The 19,141-nt window shown below is 41.4% G+C and overlaps 1 protein-coding gene across 1 annotated transcript in view; it reads right to left on the minus strand.

The window, feature by feature from the left end:
• Positions 1–4,769: 4,769 nt before the first annotated feature.
• The window catches only part of YWHAZ (tyrosine 3-monooxygenase/tryptophan 5-monooxygenase activation protein zeta), a 51,079-nt gene continuing 36,707 nt past the window's right edge, over positions 4,770–19,141 (minus strand). The window contains exons 3-6 of the mRNA XM_077493117.1: positions 14,856–14,979; positions 12,193–12,356; positions 12,014–12,109; positions 4,770–5,770 (exon numbers count right to left, since the gene is read on the minus strand). Coding sequence (XP_077349243.1) covers positions 5,708–5,770; positions 12,014–12,109; positions 12,193–12,356; positions 14,856–14,979 — 447 coding nt within the window. The 3' untranslated portion in view covers positions 4,770–5,707. The remainder of the gene's footprint in view (positions 5,771–12,013; positions 12,110–12,192; positions 12,357–14,855; positions 14,980–19,141) is intronic.

A 19,141-nucleotide genomic window follows, 5' to 3' on the forward strand; every position in this document is an offset into this window, starting at 1 on the left:
CTCCAGGTGCTGTCCTGAAAGACGAAGGGAGAAAAAACCTGCATTAAAATGGTTTCTAATATATAAATATATATATATATATATATATATATATATATATATATATATACATACACATACATATACACACACACACACACACACACATATATATATATACACACACACACACACACACGTGTATCTCATAAAATTAGATCAAAAAGGTTTTTTTTTTTTTTATAGCTGTTACACAGTGATATATCAAGCATTTCTTTTATTTTTGATGATTAAGGCTTACAGCTAGTGAAAACCCAAAATTCAGTATCTTAGAAAATTTGAATACTACATTATTATTTTTTTTCGCTACAGGCCTGTTGGCTTATTGAAAAGTATGTCCATGTATAGTATGCACTCAATACTTGGTTGGGGCTCCTTTTGCATGAATTACTGCATCAATGCGGCATCGCCTGGAGGCGATCAGCCTGTGGCACTGCTGAGGTGTTATGAAAGCCTAGGCTGCTTTGATAGCAGCCTTCAGCTCATCTGCATTGTTGGGTCTGGTGTCTCATCTTTCTCTTGATGATACCCCACACATTCTCTATGGGGTTTAGGTCAGGTGAGTTTGCTGGTCAATCAAGCACAGCGATACCATGATCAATAACCAGGTATTGGTACTTTTGGCATTGTGGGCAGGTGCCGAGTCCTGCTGGAAAATTAAATCAGCATCTGCATAAAGCCGGTCAGCAAAGGGAAGCATGGAGTGCTCTGGAATTTCCTGGTAGAGGGCTGCACAGACTTTGGACTTGATTTATATTTATATATATATAAAAAAAACTAACAGTGGCCCAACACAGCAGATAACATGGCTCCCCAAATCATCACAAACTAGGGTTGTCCCAATACCACTTTAAGAACAAGTACTGACCCCCCCCCCTCCCAAGTACTCGCCAATACATTTTTTTTTTTAGATTAGGTGGCACTGATGAGCAGCACTTATGGACATTGGGCACTGATGGGCTGCCTGCGACGGCCCATCTTGATACTCCTTGCACTTGGCCATATATAAGCAGCAGCCATCTTGTTACACCCAGCCTGAACTATATGGGCTGGGTGTAACCAGATATCCACCGCTTGCTTACTGCGGCTGAGTGAAGGGGGTACCAAGATGAGCGTTGGGATGTCCAACCGCCAATGTCGACACGGAGCGTCACTTCTGCTCACTGACCTCCGGTTGCACCAGGTCGTTTTCTCTCCCGGGTATCAGATCTGGCATCGGGAGCATTAGTACTCGCATGAATGCTCAGTATCGCTCTTGATACCAGTATTGGGACAACCCTATTACAAACTGTGGAAACACACTGGACCTCATGAAACTTAGATTCGGTGTCTCTCCATTCTACATCAATTTCCAAATGAAATGCAAAATTTTCCACAGTTCATGACGTTTGGGAAGCCATGTAATCTGCGGGTCCACTGTGTTTTATCAAGTCCAAAGTCATCAGGTGTGTTACACATCTACATAAATTATGAGTTACAATTTTTGAAATAAATGAACTTTTTGATGTTATTCTAATTTTATGAGAGGGGTGTGTTTCAGCTTGCTTTAAATGCTGAAAGCAGCAGGGCTTGGGGATTGAAAAGTGGAACAACATTTTACTTTTAAAGGCAATGCAGGTTAGTTTCAGTGGTTCAGCCACACTACTAAAAATCACATTATGTGTATTGTGAGCTGCTAGGTATATTTTCAGTGGCAAGATTGGGCCATCTATAACTGGAAAATGCTGCAACAGAGTAGCAAAATCTAATAGCAATTAAAAAGCATTAAAAGGTTCAGACTTTTTTTTATTTTACTTGTGTGGCATGGATAAAATATCAGTTTGTTTCATTGCTGTCTGTGTCCCCTCCAATGAGATTAATTTTTTTTGTCCTTATGCTGTCAACAGGACAACAATTGGAGTTGTCATCCAGAAGAGAAAGAGGAATTATTTCAAGGAGGACCTTTGTTGAAGTGACAACTGTCCAAGAGGGGATTTCCTTTACTTTGGTATCTATGGGAAAGGAAGTGAAGTGACATCTACCCTGGGGTACAAAGATGTCCAAAAAACCTGACAAGGGTTTCAACTATTCCATACTCTATCAAAAATATTGTCATTTTCAGATATATGCTAACCTAAATTTAGTCCAACCGTATTCTTAAACAAATACAGCCAAAGCTTGTTGGCTGACAGCAGAGCTGCTCCAGCCTCTTAGGGGAGGGGCAGAGCAGACAGCTGTTATTGACCATCACCAGCTATCTGCTCAGGGAACCCGAGCAATTGATGGGTACAATGCTTTAGCCCGGCAAGGGGGGGGGGGGGGGGGGTATTTACAAAAGGCAAATCCGCTTTGTACTGCAAGTGCAGTCGCTCTAAAGCTAAGGGGTAGTTCTGAAATGAGTGGAAGCTCTGCTGATTTTATCATCCAATCATGTGTAAGCTAAAATGCCTTTTTATTTTCCTTGCATATTCCCCTCGGATCTACAGCGACTTCACTTTCAAGTGCACTTGCAGTGCAAAGTGGATTTGCCTTTAGTAAATAACCCCCAATGTGTCATTCATTAGAACAGCTGTATTCGTGATATATATATATATATATATATAAAAAAAAAGGTAAAAGACCCTCTTGGTAACACCCGTCGATAACAGATGTTTAGTTTGTGCATGTTGCCTTTGAGGAAGGGATGCATGTTGCGCTCTAAAACTGTAGTGCTGTCTGTTCACTGCACAGCTTGATAGTTCCCTCGTGGCTCCTCATTATATTGGTTCTGTATTTTTGCTTCTCAAAAAGCCACATTCCCATTCTTGCGTCGATGAAATGTAGCAAGCTTGAAGCAGACATGTAAACTGAATAAACTGCTCAACGTCTTCAGCTCTATCTGTGCAATGCAAAATGATAAAGAAAAAAACTTAATAGAAGGGATCATTCACAATAACTGCAGGCGAAAAGAACCAGTTTTCCTGTGTGGGCTGGTGTCCCTGCTGTACATGAAATATGAATATATGGAACTCTCCTTTCCTTAATAAATGGGCCAAGACTTGTGCTTAACACAAGTCTTTGGTTTTCCCTGCAGAGGTTAAAGGGAAAGTGCACTGCACTGGCAGCAGCTGACCCACTGATTCCTGGGCTACCACATTACACTGTTCATCATAGGCATGCCCTAATGGTGTGGCATTGTGGGCCCTGAACCCCATCAAGGCATGAAGTTGTTAGGCAACTAAACCAGATGACATCTCCTGCTAAAAATGCTAGTTTCTTGGCTCATTAGTGACCTGTAACAAGGGTGCAGAAAAGGTCTGACTTTTTGCAACCATATTAACAAGGCAACACAGAAGTATGGGTATGTCCCACCTGTGAGACTCTGCCTTGTGCATCACCTAAGGAACCACAGCCAACTGATTTCCATATTACCTGTGTGTCACACCTGACCCGTTTACCCACATCCCTGTTACATGCACAATAAAAGATCAGGAGACAAAAAACTGGGTGATGCTAGGCAAACTAGCCCCAGTTACTAGTTCTAGTTAAAAGAAAAAAAAATCTCTGAAGTAAAAAAGCAAAAGTCCCCCCACCCCCTTTGTAGAGAGTAAGGGAAGGGTTATAACTCCTGTACCCCCCCATCCTGGGTTCCATTGGGGAGAGTTCCCATCACTACCTGCCCCCCCCCCACCCCCCCCCCCCACCTGTCCCATGGCCAAAACAAAGTGAAAATCCCTCCAAAAAGGGAACTCTAGTGTTTCACCAGAACTAGTTTCCCTATTGGAAGACTTCCCCTCCATTTTTGTTCTGGGGACAACCAAACATTTGGGAAGTAATTACCTTTTATCATTGAAAATGTTAAGAGGACAAAAAATAGACAGTGAATCTCCCTAACTGTACAGACCACAAACACACTTTTGCCTTTATTTATACTTTAACTCACGTTAAAGGTTAGAAGCACAGAGACTATTTCTTAAAGCAGAACTCTGGCCTAAAAACAAAATAAAAACAAACAGTCCATCAAAAAAAAGGGTTCAATAGCCAAACCAGCTTTTGTTGCAATAGTCACCTTTACCACAAACATTCCCCCCTACAGTACTTTTTTCTGCTACTAGATGTCATGTCTAATTTCCAGCATCATTCAACCCACTTCCTCTGAACCCAGGTCATCCTGGACCCACTCCAGCAGCCAGTGACTGTACCATGAAAGAAGAAGCAGCACAGTAATAATCTCATCTGCCACTCTGGTTTCTTCTCCCATCAGCATGCTGCTTGTCAGCACATGAACCATTTGGCTCCTTGTACTGTTTCTCCCTCTCACACGTCACCCCTGCTAATATAAAGTCAAATTCTGGTACTTACACTGCTTGCATTAAAAAAAAAAAAAAAAAAAAAAAAATTATATATATATATATATATATATATATATATATATATATATATATATATATATATATATATATATATATATATATATATATATATATAACCCACACACATTTAATACAGCTGGATAAATTTGTGCCTTTCATCTGCCTTTAACCATCTTCTCAGCTTTTCACGCACAGCAGGCTCAGGCATTTGCAGTTGTCACACCAGCCAGTCCAGCAAGGCATGGTAGGACAACGTTCCAGAACACTTCCACAAGCAGCTCAGGTGACTATTCACTTTATAAACCAGATGAGCCAAACATGGCACGGTGACCTTAATTTACATGAGCAAAGCACTCGCATGCTTGCTTCAGTAAAAACACCACACATTTTACACCAGAGTTTTAGTAGTTGAAAAGTCCATTCATAAAACTTTTATTCCACTTACATCAACTTATTACACATGTTCTTTAACAATTATGCTTGGATTGTTCATGAAAATTTCATAAGACATTAAACAAAGCTAGCCATCATCTCAAGTTATTTCCCCTGCTAACTATATTGTATTGTATTTTTACAGCCACATGCATGTTAGGCAAGTATCAAAAACAAAAAATAAAACTAAAAAAAGTTAAATATATGGGTTTTCTTTTTTTTTTTTTCTGCTGTGCTAGTGACAATGGATACCAAGCATGTAACGTATCTTTAATGTATCAAGTACTTTTTTGATCTTAGGTCATTTTAAACAATTTAAATACAAATAAAATGGAGAATAGCAACAAACAAAAGCAAACGTTAGATAAACTGTGAGAATGGAATGTGAACCGTTTTGCACTCGTGATTTTGATTGGCTATCACAGGAATCACTCAATGAATATGTATGGCTGTGCTAAAAGGGAGAAGTTTATGGTCTCCACCCACAGCACTAACCAAATGCCGCCCCACCCCCCTTTTTTTGGAGTTACAGCAATACACAAGTTGGTCACCTTTAAATATGGGAATTTGATTAAACATTGGGCCCTGTGGTAACCTACAAATGTACCAGAAGTACTGTGCCAAACATTTAAAACCTGTATAAAAATTCCATAGTCCCCATATTGGTCACATTATGAGGCTGGAAAAAAATAATAATTGACTCCCCAAAATGTTAACTGGCCCTACTCCCTATTAAACACAAAACCACATGGGAAATATAGAAATCCAAATAGAAGTAACATAAACCTTCCATAATTGTAAACAAAAAAAAAAATAAAAAAAATAAACCTATGTGTGGGACAGTAAGGATGACAATGGTCTATTGTGGAAATTTTAGAATGAGGCAGACAGAAAAGGAAGGCCAATTAATTATCTCCGGGGCCTTCTGGTCCTTCAGCTTCATCTCCTTGAGCGTCTGATGTCCACAACTGAAAAGAAAAAAAAAAAAAAGTTAAGTGTATTTCCATATTCCTTCCTCATTATCCATACACAACACTGCCTCTCAAAGCGGTCACATTCACTTAAAATGGTTCTAAATAAGGCACTTTAACGCAGGCTCTGCATTAAGGTAAAGCTCCCCTCCCCAAATGTTCTCTCCATCATCCAGTGCTGTCCCTGTCTGCAACAGCTTTTTCACAGGAGGCTCCGACGGCAGCGGGAGCCATTGGCATCTGCTACTGTCAATCAAATGTAAGAAGGGAGTAGGGGGTGTGGCTGAGCCACATTGTGTGGTGTCTATGGACATACACAGCCTAGCTTGGGAGTGCATCCACACAAGTTCCCCCATAACAAGCGCCTTGCTATGGAGGCACTCAGAAGAGGAGCAGCAGACAGATGCGCTGGTGGGGGAACCCCGAAGAGGAGAAATGGGGCTGCACTGTGCAAAACCTACAGAGCAGTCAAGTAGAACATCTTTTGAATTATAACCGCATATATACAGTGAGAGGAAAAGATTTGATCCCCTGCTGATTTTGTATGTTTGCCCACTAAAATAAATGATCTAGAATTGTAATGGTTTGTTTATTTTAACAGTGAGAGAACAAAAATATCCAGAAAAACGCATTTCAAAAAAGTTATAAATTGATTTACATTATAATTATAAATCACTTCCCATACCCCCTTAAATTGTTTTCATTAGGATGCATCTCCAAGAGCCTTTTAAAACTATCCACACTCAATAAGGCCTGCACCAGAAATCGCATTATTGTCCATGCTCCCGGGATCAGTAGCATATCAAAAACGCAGCTTGCGGCACCTTCTCTCTGCAGCCAGGCAGTTAATCCCCTTGTTTTGGAAGACAGATGCACCTCCTCCCTTGTCCTAGTGGGCTCATTTGAGAAGTGTGTATGTATATTTTTCCCCAACCCTACAGGATATTTTTTCTCCCCTCAAGCAAATTCATGTATTATTGTAATGGGCCTGGTTTAGCCCCCACTATTTGTATCAAAACACACACATACCAAAATGTCCCTACCAATGTTATTGCTATAAAACATTTCTAAAACTATTCATTCTTCCTGCTGACACCAGATTGAGGAACAGAGTTCCAGATCTTTACTGACCGGACAGTGAAAAACCCCCTACACTTCTCTCCCAGTCTTCTTGTGTGGCCCTGTGTTCTTACACTCCCTGGGACTGAAAAGTTTCATACTTGCACTGGGATCACTGTTGAGATTTCTATATCGCAATCTTATCCCCTCTCAAGCACCTCTTCTCCAGGAAGAATACATTTAGTGCTTTTAGTCATTCCTCATAAGGCCACTTTCACACTGAGGCTCTAAACTGGCAGTAAAAAAACATTGAGCGTTTTTGAAGAGCTTTCCATTAATTTCAATGCAGAGGGGAGTTTTTCACAGCCCTGGCAGCATACTGCCCCAGTGTGAAAGCGTTCATTGATTTTAATGGAAATAATTTTCGTGTGCTTTTTAGCGTGAAAGCGCCTCGGTGTGAAAGTGGTCTAAGGGAGGTCCTCCAGTCCCCATATTAATGTAGCTGCCCTTCTCTGACTCTCTCCAGCACATTCTTTGATTGGCGAGCGGAACTGAACACTCCATATGTGGCTGAACCAGAGTTTTAGAAAGTGGCAGAATAATCCTCTTATCGCTGGAGTAAATTCCCTTTTTAATGTATGCCAATATGCTACAGGCTTTGGTAGCCGCAGCTTGACACTGCATGCTAGTACTAGGTTCTCACCCAAGATTTGATGATGCATGGTCCCATTCATCATTCCTTTGATGCCATGAAGTTTTCCTGTCCCCTTAGCAGAAAAAACACCCACAAAAGCATAATGTTATCACCTCCAAGTTTGACAGTGGAGATGGTGTTCTTGGGGTCATAAGCAACATTCCTCCTCCAAAACACAGCAAGTTAAGTTGAGGTCAAAAGAACTCTATTTTGGTCTCATCTGACCACAACACTTTCACCCAGTTCTCATTCAGATGTTCATTAGCAAACTTCAGGATGTGCTTTCCTGAGCTGGGGGACCTTGTAGGTGCTATAGGATTTCAGTCATTTGTGGCGTAGTGGGTTACCAGTTTTCTTGGTAATTATGGTCCCTGTTGCCTTGAGATCATTGACAAAATTCTCCTGTGTAGTTCTGGGCCGATTCCTCACCGTTCCCAGGATCATTAAAACTCCACGATGTGAGATCTTGCATGGAGCCCCAGACAAAGTGAGAATGACTGTTATTTTGCGTTTTTTCCCCCCATTTGCAAATAATCACACCAACTTGTTGCCCTCTCACCAAGCCGCTTGGCGATGGACTTGTAGCCCAGTTCCAGCCTTGTGTAGGTCTACAATCTTTGTCCCGACATCCTTGGACAGCTCTTTGGTCTTGGCCATGGTGGAGAGATTGGAATCCGATTGCTTCTGTAGACAGGTAGGTGTCTTTTTATACAGGTAACAAACTAAGATTAGGAGCACTCCCTTAAAAAAAGAGTGCTCTAATCTCAGCTCATTACCTGTATAGAAGACAACTGGGAGTCAGAAATATTGCCGATTGATAGGGGATCAAATACTTGTTTTCACTCATTAAAATGCAAATCAATTTATAACTTTTTTGAAATGCGTTTTTCTGGATATTTCTGTCTCTCACTGTTTAAAAAAAAAACCACCATTAAAAATTATAGACTGATCATTTCTTTGGCAGTGGGCAAACATTCAAAATAAGCATGAGATCAAACACTTTTTGTGTGTGTAAATAATAATAAAAAAAATGAATATGTAATATATATATATATATATATATATATATATATATATATATATATATATATATATATATATATATATCATACACACACACACACACACACACTATATACTGAATGTGCCTACATGTGAAAACTTTAGTTCCCTGTCTGTCATGACGATTCTCTGGCACCAAATACATGAGCGGTACTGACCTGCAGATCAGGCGTGATTACTTGCTGCATGCTTGTTATGGGTCAATGACCACTCCAGAGACAGCCTTGCAGTCAACATTTTAAAAAGAGGTCAGCAAAAGAAGCCTCTACATTTCAACCGCAACAGCGATATTGAAATGAAAGCTTGGAGGCACTACATACTACTAGCTTTTCAGCATTATTGTTACCACGCCCCATTAGGATGGAACACCCTTCCTGAAACCCCCAAGAGTTAAAGTCTGGGGGGGGGGGGGGGTGTGTTAGAGGAATATGGTGAAATATTCACTTAATCCTCTCTGGTGCTCTCCTTTTCTGTTCTACACTCTGGGTTGTGGGTGGTCCCTCACGTACAGTGCAAGGTCATTGGTCCTGCATGGTATGAGATCTCATTGTGCGACTGCTGGCTGGAGTGCCTTAGAGCAGTGGTCATCAACCCTGTCCTCATGGCCCACTAACAGGCCAGGTTTTATATATTACCTTGGGGAGATGCAGACTAGAATACTGCAATCACTGGGCAGCAAATGGTATCACATGTGATGTATTTCAGTTATCTTGCAAACTTGGCCTGTTAGTGAGCCCTGACAGGGTTGATGACCACTGCTTTGGGAAACAATCACACAGATGCAGGGAGACCACAGGAAAGAGGAATAAGGTATTATATGTTATTCCTCATCCTGTAGACTTAATGACAAATTAACCCTTGCAGTGTGTGTATGGTGGGGTCCTGTCTGTAGTGGGATTTTAAGGCCCAAAGTTCACTTAAGGATTAACTATTCTGACTTTTTAACTTTTTATTTTACTGCACATGCATCTACACACTAACTATTGGACAATGGTATACAATGCCTTCTTTTCAGCATTTTTCAGTGTTTATTACCAATGGAAGTTTTTTACAGTTTGTTATTTTCCCTCTTAAACCCTTTTTAAAGTTCCTGGTGTTTGATGTCAGTCTATGATAACAATTCTTACAGTATGATAGCCTAGAGTATGGCGTAGCAGCAAAAAACCAGTAGAGCATTGTTGTGGATCAAGCATGAGGTCAATTCATAGGAACACTGGTGGAATAATCAGAGACTGAGCTGATAATCAGCGGATAGCCGTACTCTACTAAAGAGATATGATATGCATGCACTTTCTAAAACTTTGAGGACAGCTTTAAAAACCTGTGGAGAGTGTGCAACTATGGAGCACAGCTTAATAACTAGAGCAGAGGTTGCTCAAGCTTTGCAGACAGAGGCAAAATTGCATTCCTTTAGGGTTAAATCCAACCACAAGCTGAGGAGCCCCAGCGGATTCTCTGAGGCCCCAGTGTCTAGGACCTCCTTGTTTTTGAGCACTGCATCTACGCTATATTTTTCCTTTTGTAAAAAGGAGTAGGCTCAACAATTATGGAGAATGGTAGAAGCTGAAGTGCGATACAAGTAAACAATGATAAAAACAGACTTTTCACCTTGCATGAATCTCCTCCATTGTGACTCGTGGATGGTTTAAAGGGTATGTCTAGAAAGTGAGGAAGGGATAGAACCTCTGCTGGCTGTTTACTGCCATCGAGTGGTCAGATTTCCCCTTGCGCACAATGGTTTTACCAAGCAGCTATGAAGAAATCTGGGAACAGACAGGCCTTTCATTCTGTGTGGTAAACAGGTCACTAGAACTGCTGTATGGGTCATTAAAAGGGTAGGTCCCGAAAGATATTCCCTACTCGAGTAAGTTTAGTCACATGAAAAGCTGCGACAAACCCTTGACAGTGAAGGTCTCGCCTTCAGATTTCATCAAGTCTTTTCCACACATTAGTTCAATGCAAGTTTAGACAGTTACAATACCAGATTTTACCAGCAGGGAGTGTTGCAGGTAAAACTTGCAATGAAATCTATTCTAAACATAAAAATTCCAAAAAAAAAAATTGAAACATGCAATATCTAACAGAACATGATTTATTAACCACTTCAATATCGGGCCTATTCTGGCACTCCTCTCCTACGTGTAAAAATAATTTTTTTTGCTAGAATATTTTTCAGAACCCCTAAACATGTGTTTAGCACAGACCCTAGGGAATAAAATGGCAGTCGTTGCAACCTTTTATCTCACGCGGTATTTGCACAAACGCTTTTTCTTCCCCTTCTTAAAACAAACAAACAAAAAAAAAAACCACAGTAACGTTAGCCCAATGTTTTTGTATAATGTAAAAGATGATGTTATGCCGAGTAAATAGATACCACATGTCACGCTTTAATATTGCGCACACTCATGGAATGGCGCCAAACCTCTGTACTTAAAAATCTCCATAGGCGACGCTTTAATTTTTTTTTTACAGGTTACCAGTTTTGAGTTACAGAAGAGGTCTAGTGCTAGAATTGTTGCTCGCGCTCTAATGTACGCGGCAATACCTCACATGTGGTTTGAAAAGTGTTTACATATGTGGGTGGGACTTGCGTGTGCATTTGCTTCTGAGCACGAGCTACCAGGGACAGGGGCGTTAAATATTTTTTATTTTTACACTTTTACATTTCATTTTCTTGAATCACTTTTGTAAACATCCCTTGTAATAGGAATCTATCGTGACAAGTCCTCTTTATGGAGCGATGCGGGGTCAATAAGACCCCACTTCTCTCCTCCAGGCTGTAAAGCATGAGATCAGTGAATTTTTTTTTTTCGAGCTCATGCCGACAGCCGCAATCGCGGCTTTGTTTCCATGCGAAGTCCGGGCGTGACAACATAACGTCGCACCTGGCCCTCTGACGGTCAGAGATGACTGGTGACCATCTAGTCACTGGAAATCTCTATGGTCGTCATCCGGCAGCGTCCGTTTCTTTCTCCGGGCCCCCCATGGCATGGGAGAGCCTGGAGAAGCACCGGATGGCGGCTGGAGGGGGACGCCCCCTCCTGTCACCTATAATAAAAAAAAAAAAAAAAAAGAAGAAGAAGAAGATCGACCAAGCGGTGGAACTGCCGCTATTATTGTGCACAATCGCCACCTGTAAATAATGATATATGAATGATGCCTGTAGCTGCAGGCATCATTCAGATATCCCCGCACAAAATCAAGGATGTCATGCGGTACTGAAGTGGTTAAAGCTGAACTCCTGCAGAAAAAAAAAAAAAGTTTAACATCAATAAAACACACATAAGATCCAGTTCAGTGATGTGATGTCCCTCTCTCCACCCCCAGCCTAAAATTGATATAGAAGTTCAATAGAATTTTTAGCTGAAATAATGTTATACTTCCACAATGCAATGGCATTTCTTTACAATCTAATGTACACTTACTGTCAAATTGTCTCTCAGTAATTGCATTATTAATGTGCTGTCTTTATATGATTCTTCGCTCAGGGTATCGAGTTCAGCAATAGCTTCATCAAAAGCCTAAAAAGAAAGAAGTTGGTTATAGTCAGGGACTAATAAAATCTGCCATACCCAGCTAACAAATAATCTTGGGATGATCTTACGGTTTTTGCCAGAGAGCACGCCTTTTCCGGGGAGTTCAGGATCTCGTAATAGAAGACAGAGAAGTTCAGAGCCAAGCCCAACCTTATGGGATGTGTTGGTTGCATCTCCATTTTGCTGATGTCAAAAGCATCCTGGTATGCCTTCTGAGACTGCTCCACAATTGCTGCAAAGACAAGGGGGAAAACCCGTTCGATGTTAGTGGTTTCATCTCACAGCTTCCATGCAATGTGTCAGTACTAAAACCATTTTCTCATTTCAGATTCTTACATAGATGGCATAACAATGAGACTCCCGATGTCAGGTTTGTAATATGCAGAGAAGCCAATGTAATATTAAAAAGGGGACCATTTAGTAACACAAGTCAGTAGGAGTACATTATAATTCTAAAGGATAAGTTCACCTTTTTTTACCCCCTAAATTGCAGCCCCCCTATGTACCATCAATGTACTTTTTGCAAAAAATATATAAACTTGTCATTAAATCTACAGACATTTACTTCATTGGTCCTCATCCATGTTTCCAAACATAGCCATTAATTTTGCCTTACTTTTTGGTCAAACTAGAGACTACAAAAGGAGTTGACCAGCTAAGGGTACTGTAAACAAGGCAGATCGCCATTCTGTCAGCAGGGAAGGCACTAACCCTGCAAAGCAGGAATATGGATCAATGCCTTCCCTTAGTAAAAGGCACCTCTCCCCCACAATACACCAGCACTGGCTAACACATTTAACCCCTTCCCAGCCAGTGTTATTAGTACAGGGACAGTGCATATTTTTAGCACTGAACTATTAATGTCACAGGCCCCCCAAAAAGTGTCAGGTTTTTTGCCTCAGTCCCGCTATAAGTCACTGATCACTGCCATTACTTCATATAAAAAAAAAAAAAAAAAAAAAAAAACACACCACCCAGTTTTTAGACACTAACTTCTTGCAAACCAATTAATATATGTGTATTAGAATTGTTTTAACCAAAAACACGTAGCAGAATACATGTTGGCCTAAATTGATGAAGAAATTAAATTTTTCCATTTTTTTTTACTGGATGCGTTTTATAGCAAAAAGATAACGTTTTTGGCCACAAGGTTAAATGCACCTGAAAAGCACCCCTGCCGAAGCGCTTTGGCAGCAGTGCCCATTAATTTCAATGGGCAGGGGCTGTGGAGGAGCGGTGTATAAACTGCTCCAAAGATGCTGGTTGCAGGACTTTAACATCCTGCAAGCTCACCGCTCCACTCAGGCTCTCACACTGGGGCTGCGGGGGAAGTACATGCATTTAACTTGGGTGCTGGAGTCGAAAGAGCACACAATTGTCTATCAAATGAACGCAATGCCATATTGCCCAAAAAAAAAAAAAAAAAAATGGCCTGGTCATGAAGGAGGGTAAATATTCCAGAGGCCAAGTGGTTATCAATAGCACCCATGTCTCCAAAAAGTCAGAGCATTTTTGTGTGGGGAAACATGAAATTTTGCACATACAAAAATCACTCGGAAATTCGGTATGGCAGGGTTAAAAAGGTACCTAAAGCTCTGTGTGGTGGAAAAAAAAATGGATGTGAATTTTGTTTGGGTACAGTGTCGTATCTCAAAAATGGCATGTCATTAACCACTTAAGGACCGCCTCACGCCGATATACGTTGGCAGAACGGCACGGCTGGGCACAAGCACGTACAGGTACGTTGCCCTTTAAGAGCTCAGCCGCGGGGCGTGCACTCGTGACTAGGTCCTGAGCTCCGACTGTGGGACCCGATCGCCGCCGGTGTCCTGCGATCAGTTCACAGAGCTGAAGAACGGGGAGAAGTGTAAACAAACCTCTCCCCGTGCTTCCTAGTGAGCCTGTCACTGATAGTCTTTCCCTATGACAGGGAACAGAGTATCAGTGACATCACATGCCAAGCCACACCCCTACAGTAATATATATATATATATATATATATAACCCCACACTTAACCCTACACTACCCCCTAGTGGTTAACCCCTTCACTGCCAGTGACATTTGTAATCGCACTGATCGCTGTATTAATGCCAATGGTCCCAAAAATGTGTCAAATTCACCAACGTGTCCGCCATGTCTCAGTCACAAAAAAAAAATAAAAAAAAAAAAAATAATAAAATGCCATAAAACTATCCCCTATTTTGTAGACGCTATAACTTTTAAGCAAACCAATCAAACTCTTATTGCGATTTTTTATTTTTTTTTTAACCAAAAACATGTAGAAGAATACATATCGGCCTAAACTGAGGGGGAAAAAAAAAAAAAAAAAAAAAAAAAAAAGTTTATATATTTTTTGGGGACATTTATTATAGCAAAAAAGTAAAAAAAAATAGCTTTTTTTCAAATTTGTCGAATCGCAAAAAGGGGCCTGGTCCTTTAGCTGCAAAATGGTGGGGCTTAAGTGGTTAAGCAGCCAAATCCTCAAGGGCTGAAGTGGTAAAAAAAAAAAAAAAAAAAAAAAAAAAGGAAAAAAAAAAAAAAAAAAAACAAACACACACACACACACACACACGTTTGCGGCAGGCTTCTCTCTCACACATACTGGTAACATGAAATTCCTATATCCTCATGGCCTTTTAAATGCAGATAACTGAACAAGGGTTTACTGTTTTTGCATTTGACAGCCCATATTCCATTTAAAAGTATTAAATAGAAATAAAGTTAAAGTACTTTTTTTATCTTCTCCACAAGCTACTTCAGCCAAGTAACGGTAGTAATCTCCCTTCATTTTCAAGTAGAAGACTTTGCTCTCTGCTTGGGATGCATTGGCGATCAAGTATTTGTCCAGAAGACACTGAAAAGAAAAGAAACAAGAATGTGCATTAATATTTACACACTTACTACAAAGCTGATTCTTTAGCCTACATGAAGATCAAAGCAGGCCTCATTGTGCAGCCCCACGTCAGGACTGCACAATGGTAGCTTGTTGTCATTCATTGAAAGTACATGGTATTGGGTTTAGCAGCCTATTCAAAATCAATAGTTTGTAATGCCCAAAATGGCACCAGCGGATGCAATAACCACCAGCACTGATGTCAGCGAACACAAACCCAGCATGGGTGTTCTTCGCGTCCCCCCCCCCCCCCCCCCATGGTCAGTGGGTTATTTAACCCTGTTTACTTACCAGACCACAGGCACCTTCACTGCCCTCTCCCTGATGCCAGGCCTGGCCTGGTCTGCATTTCTACTGCCAGGCAGGGATCACTCAGTCTAGTAGCAACTTAATTTCTGTGCCAGATGCAGAAATACAAAGAGCATCACAGCACCCTGCTGCCATTCTGCAAAGAGCTGAGGGCACTAATGTTTATATTCTACAAAAAATCAAACCCATTTGAAATTTCGCATGCACAGAACGATTCTGATGTTTTAGTCAGTTATAACATTAGAAGCCTGTTTGAGCTCTCACACCTTTTCGCCCCTTTACAGTCCTCTACCCTCACAAGTTATGATTTTTGCTTGGAAGTGCTTTGAAATTGCAAAGTTACAGCCACCCCCCCCAATGAAGTGTCCACTTGCACAGACTTAGAGGGAGTGCATCAGTGCAGGCCTCTTAGACTGGCCATATATTATACAATTTTAGTTTAGATTTACCAAACCCATATAAAATTAGTTCAAACCTAATGTGATAAACAGTGATTATTACTAGCGGCTATATAAAATCCGAAAGGCTGCTTGTAGCCGCGTTGATCAACTTGGGTGCATTCAGCCCTCCCATACGTCATTCGATTCTCCACTGCTTCTGCTGAACTGGCTGATAGTCAAACAGTCTATGGCTGACTTAACTCTAGCCCATATCGGACTTTTACATTTCAGATGGACAGGCTAGAACATCTGTTGGGTTTTAACTGTTTGTGTCCCTGTTGAGGAAGTCCCCCTCATTTCCTGCCCTGAAGACACATTGGAGTGGGCAGAGAGCAGGGCCAGCAGCACATGCCGTACTTTAAAGCAGGTCAGGGGTTGGGTCATCCAGGCACAGAAGACTGCATCTAAAAAAAGGGTATAGTTGCATTGTAATGCTGGAGTTTTTAAAGGTGGAGCAGGACAGATTGATCTCCATTGCTTTGCCCCTCATCCCAGCATACACTAAAAAGACCGACAGCTTGGCTGGGCCCCCTTAATGGATTCTACAGAAATATACAGAAAATACAAAGGCCAATGAACACAAGTATTTCATGGCTCATACAACCAAATTATACCTTGGCCAACTCCACTGTAATACAACTTTGGGTGTAGTTGTTCTCTAAAGTGTAACATGAAAAGGTTGGCATGTGCTGAAGTGTGGCCAATTAGGCATGCCAACTAGCAGGAGAGTTAGATACGTATGTATCAGTTTGCATTTTGATGACTACACAGTCATAAACTAGCACTTTCTTCATATTTCATCATGCTTTAGCTCACATGTACTAATTTGTGCTATGTAATCCTCCATGTGGGGTCTTCACTGGGTCATATGCTACAAGCCAAACATCACACTGTAAAGCACTCTTCTCACCAAGTACAATGTCTCCTTTATCCAGATTTCTGACAGCTCTAATGTGTTTTTCTGGGGCTCTTAGGTTATGTATATACATGGGCATGACAGGCAAGAAGAATCTCCGACATCTACATGTCCCCCCCAATACTTACCTGAGCCCCATCTAGATCCAGTGATGTTGCATGAGTGCCTCAGCTGTCTGGGACTCTCCCTCCTTATTGGCTGAGACAGCAGCTGTGCACCACTGGCTCACGCTGCTGTCGTCACTGCACAACTCGCTTTAATGGGGAGCAATGCCAAGCGGCATCACCTGCCAAACATGGCATGCCCCATTTCTGGCACTTGTTGCTTACAAGTTAAAATCAGTATTTTTGCTAGAAAAATTACTTAGAACCCCCAAACATATTTTTTTTTAGCAAAGGCCCTAGAGAATAACATGCAGTCATTGCCAATATTTTAGGTCACATGGTATTTGTGAAGCAGTCTTTCAAATGCAAAATATTTTGTTGGAGAACACACTTTATTAAATAAATAAAAGTAAACGTTAGCCCAATTTTTGATGAAGATGTAACAGGTACGTGATTGTGTTTGAAGTGGCTAGGATCAGCACTATGCTGCTGTTGTGTTACTAGGAGGGTGCTTTCTCTGGGTTATGGGAAGCCATGAGTAGGAGTTGGCTGTAATGTGATAAATGGAGTATTACTATGTCACCCGACACACCCAGTGACACATGCTCACACAGCAAAGTGCTACCAACAATGTGTCTAAAAAGGACTTCGGACTTCAAAAAGGAGTAAACCGTTTAAATAAGATTTATGGCATATTGCATCAGTTTTTCATTTGTCAGCCTGTGCGCTACAATTTTTTTTTTTTCTTTTTTTTTTGAGTTTCACCAATTACCATCACAGCAGACTTCATTACAAGAACAGGGACTTTGCAGTTATCTATGGCAACTACATTTCTGCTGCTTTTTTTTGTGTAATTTGGAAAGTTATAGGAACTCCAGCACAAACTTTTGCTTTTTTGGGAAGAGTGAGGTAGGGTTATAAACTTGGTTTGCTTCCTGTGGCCCTACTGGGTAGATCTCCCACTACTTCCTGTCAAAGTGACAACATTGACGGCGGGCAGGAAGAGAGGGGAAACCTTTAGGAGGAACAGACAAACAAAAACCTTTTTGCTTCAAATTAAGAGTAGCAGGAAGTAGCTAGAATCCCCATCAGTATTTGTGTCTGCATTCCGCTGAAGAAACACCCTTCACTTCCTATCCAAGTGTCAACACTTAAGGGGACATGAAGTGAAGTGTGGGTTAGAGCCGGTTCACACTGCGGGCGATGCGAGGCGACACGACTCGCCTCGCCGCGCTCTCGCAAGTCGCTCCCGTTCTATACAATGGAACAGTTTTGAGAGGAGCGACTCGAGTCGCTCCGACTCAGAAAAAAGGTTCCTGTACCATTTCTGGGCGACCTGTGGGCGACTTGCATTGACTTCTATACAGAAGTCATCTGCAAGTTGCCGCTGAGGTCGCGGCGAGGCAAGTCTGTGTCGCCTCGCATCGCCTGCAGTGTGAACCGGCCCTAAATCTCTCCGAACATCACTATAAACACAACAGTTCTAATCCTCTGCAGGGCTGTATAAAACAAAACAATTTAAAAATACAAAATAAAAACAAGCATTTTGGCCAGAGTTTATTAAAGCTCATTGTTTTGGTACGGCTGAGCAAACATGAGAAGGCCAGTGTAGCCTATTTCTTTTTTTTATGACATTGAAATAGGTCATACTTGCCTCCTCTTATAGGGTCCCTTACCAGCGCTCTTCCCTTCTGAGTGCCCTCATAGCAAGCCCCTTATGGGGGCACGCTTGTTGGCTCGATCCTGAGCCAAGATGCGAGAGAGTCTATAGACACGCACTGTATGGCTCGGCTCCGCCCCCACTCCCTCTCTCAATGTGACTGACAGCGGCAGGAGCCAATTGCTCCCACTGCTTTCAGCCAAGCTTGAGAGAGCCGGGAAAGGAGAGAACTGAAGCTGGGCACAGTACTGGATTGATACAGGTAAGTGTTAGAGAGGGGGCTGGAGGCGCTGGTATTGGAAGGTTTACTATCATGCAAAGAATGCATTTAAAAAAAAATAAAAACCCCTCTTTTGCCTTTACAGCAACTCCTGAAACGCAGAGCAGCACTGCCTGCTCCACAATAGAAGAATACAAGGAACTGCTTACACTGGAAGAAAATGTACAATGTTACCCAGAAAACTATAGACCAGGGAAGCGGTTAAACTTTGAGGCTTATGCATGGTCCCTGGATTTGGGGCCTGTTTAGAGACAGTCACCCTGAAGTTATTAGTTACACTTAAAAGTGGAATTAAACTCCACTTTTGAACTTGTACCTACAGGTAAGCCTATAATATGGCCTATAATAAGGCTTACCTGTAGGTACAGTGAATATCTCCTAAATTTGCTGAAGGGATGGCATACCATGCTAGAG

Source organism: Lithobates pipiens, unplaced genomic scaffold (genome assembly GCF_037356315.1).
Source record: "Lithobates pipiens isolate NorthernLeopardFrog02 unplaced genomic scaffold, aLitPip1_a1.2 Scaffold_19, whole genome shotgun sequence".
Taxonomy (NCBI): Eukaryota; Metazoa; Chordata; class Amphibia; order Anura; family Ranidae; genus Lithobates; species Lithobates pipiens.